A 2,181-nucleotide genomic window follows, 5' to 3' on the forward strand; every position below is an offset into this window, starting at 1 on the left:
CACTGTAGCTCAAGTGGTAGAGCGCTCGCCTTGAACTGAAGAGCTGAGGGACAGCGCCCAGGCCCAGAGTTCAAGCTCCACGACCAACCAAAAAAAAAAAAAGAAACAAAGATGCACTCTCTTTGCTTCAAAGAGAGACAACTGGATGCATTCCTTCTGTCACTGGACAGAGGTGAGGTTTAGTGAATCTTCCCTTTAAATGTGGTCGCTCTTCACCTAGGGTCCTTGGCTGTGATTGCAGAATAAGAATTTCTGGACAATGGGGCTGGGAAGGTGGCTCAGTGGTAGAGTGCTTGCCTTGCATGCCTGAGGCCCTGGGTTCAATTCCTCAGCACCAGATAAGCAAAAAGAAAAAAGCCAGAAGTGGTGCTGTGGCTCAAGTGGTAGAGCGCTAGCCTTGAGCTGAAGAGCTAAAGGACAGTGCCCAGGCCCAGAGTTCAGGCCCACAACTGGACCCCCCCCCAAAAAAAATTTCTGGACACGTCAAAATGGTAAGAAAACTTGGCGGAGCTTTATTAAGTAAAGAAGACCGCTCAAATTGGCAAAACGAGCCACTTGCCACAAGTCCCCAGCTCACTACAAGTGCTGCTTTACCCCACCTATAAAAGCTCTGCTACAACTATACTCAGTGCGACCTCTCTGATCCCCACCAGGGAGTTTGCCCTGGAGCATACCCCAATAAACTTTCCTGTCAATCTTTTTATTTTTCTCTGCGTGGTCCTTTCCTCGCCTATAACCTTACACGAGCAAGTGGACAAACACACAAGAAGGGCAGGAACACAAACTAACAGAATGTGGATGCTCTCATGGAGAGAGACACACAGCTCCTTGGGCTGTTGGGGTACTTAGAAGGTAAAGGCAGGGGGTCTGGCTTCAAAGTTATGTCAAGATAGGTGCTTTGTCTTTGCTTAATTGGTGAGTTTCCAGGTAGGTAAGAATGCATCTACCATAAAACAGAGCCTTATCCTTGAGACAAGGAAGGTGCCCTACTATCTGCATTTTGGGGTAGGAGGTGGTGTACGTTTGGGGAAGCATTTTTTTCAGAAAGGCACACCTCCTGTCAGACAAGTGTTTACATTCTCTGAAAAGCACTGGGGTGGGGGGTGGAGGGGTGGGCAAGAGGAAGGAGAGTTGTCCTATCAGAAGACATACAGTGATCTCTGCCCTATCCCTTCCCCCCCCACCCTCCCCACCCCCAGCAAAGGACAGTAAATACCTCGGCATCCCTGTCTGTCTCCAGCCCTTCAGCTGCTGGAAGACCAGGCTGAAAGGTACCGGGCAGAAACACAGAGGATTGATTCTAAGGGGCAGCCTGGTCCTGCAAAGATGGAGCTCTCCCGGAACCTGTACGAGACCCCTGGGGATATGCTGGGCACCTTCCTGAGTCAAGACCTTCAGCCCCAAAGGGTTTGGAAGGAGGAAATTCAGGATGTATGGCATAGAATCGAGGGGTTCTTTCTCGAGCAGTGCTTCCGTGATGAGCTGGTTCTGGACCAAAAAGTCAAGGTCCTGAAGGTGGTAAAGGTGAGCATACAGGACTCTGGGGTTTAGGTCTTAGCTCGACTCCTGTGGGATCTTGGCGGGGGGCGGGGGGGAGGGAGTGTATCACTTTATCTCTGAGCCCCGGTCTCCTAGGATTCTTATGAGCCATAAATAGAATAAAGCTTGGGGAAGATGCAGTAAATGATCTATAGAGCTGAAGGATTATGATGATGGTGGTGGCTGGTGGTGATGAGATTCAGTGATCTCAATGCCAAGGAGTCTGGCGGAAAATGGGTAGCAGGACTCTATAAAATGTTATGCTTGTTTCTTGCTGAAGAAACTCCACTTTACCTTCAGTCATTAAAAAAAAACTATATTTAACTTATAAAATGGTACTGACAGGGGCTGGGAAGGTGGCTCAGTGGTAGAGCACTAGCCTTGAGCTGAAGAGCTGAGGGACAGCGCCCAGGCCCAGAGTTCAGGCCCCACGACCGGACCCCCTCAAAAAAAAAATGGTACTGACAGAAACTACCTGGCAAGGCTGAGAAGGTGGCTCAGTGGTAGAGTGCTTGCCTTGCATGCATGAGGCCCTGGGTTCAATTCCTCAGCACCACATAAGCAGAAAATGCTGGAAGTGGTGCTGTGGCTCAAGTGGTAGAGTGCTAACCTTGAGCTGAAGAGCTGAGGGACAGCGCCCAG

General features: G+C 49.9%; 1 protein-coding gene across 1 annotated transcript in view; it reads left to right on the top strand.

Moving 5' to 3' along the window:
* The first annotated feature begins 1,326 nt into the window (after nucleotides 1-1,326).
* Nucleotides 1,327-2,181, top strand: part of Oasl (2'-5'-oligoadenylate synthetase-like) — a 26,740-nt gene continuing 25,885 nt past the window's right edge. The window contains exon 1 of the mRNA XM_013014288.1: nucleotides 1,327-1,524. Coding sequence (XP_012869742.1) covers nucleotides 1,327-1,524 — 198 coding nt within the window. The remainder of the gene's footprint in view (nucleotides 1,525-2,181) is intronic.

The sequence above is a fragment of the Dipodomys ordii genome, unplaced genomic scaffold (genome assembly GCF_000151885.1).
Source record: "Dipodomys ordii isolate 6190 unplaced genomic scaffold, Dord_2.0 Scaffold23, whole genome shotgun sequence".
Lineage (NCBI taxonomy): Eukaryota > Metazoa > Chordata > Mammalia > Rodentia > Heteromyidae > Dipodomys > Dipodomys ordii.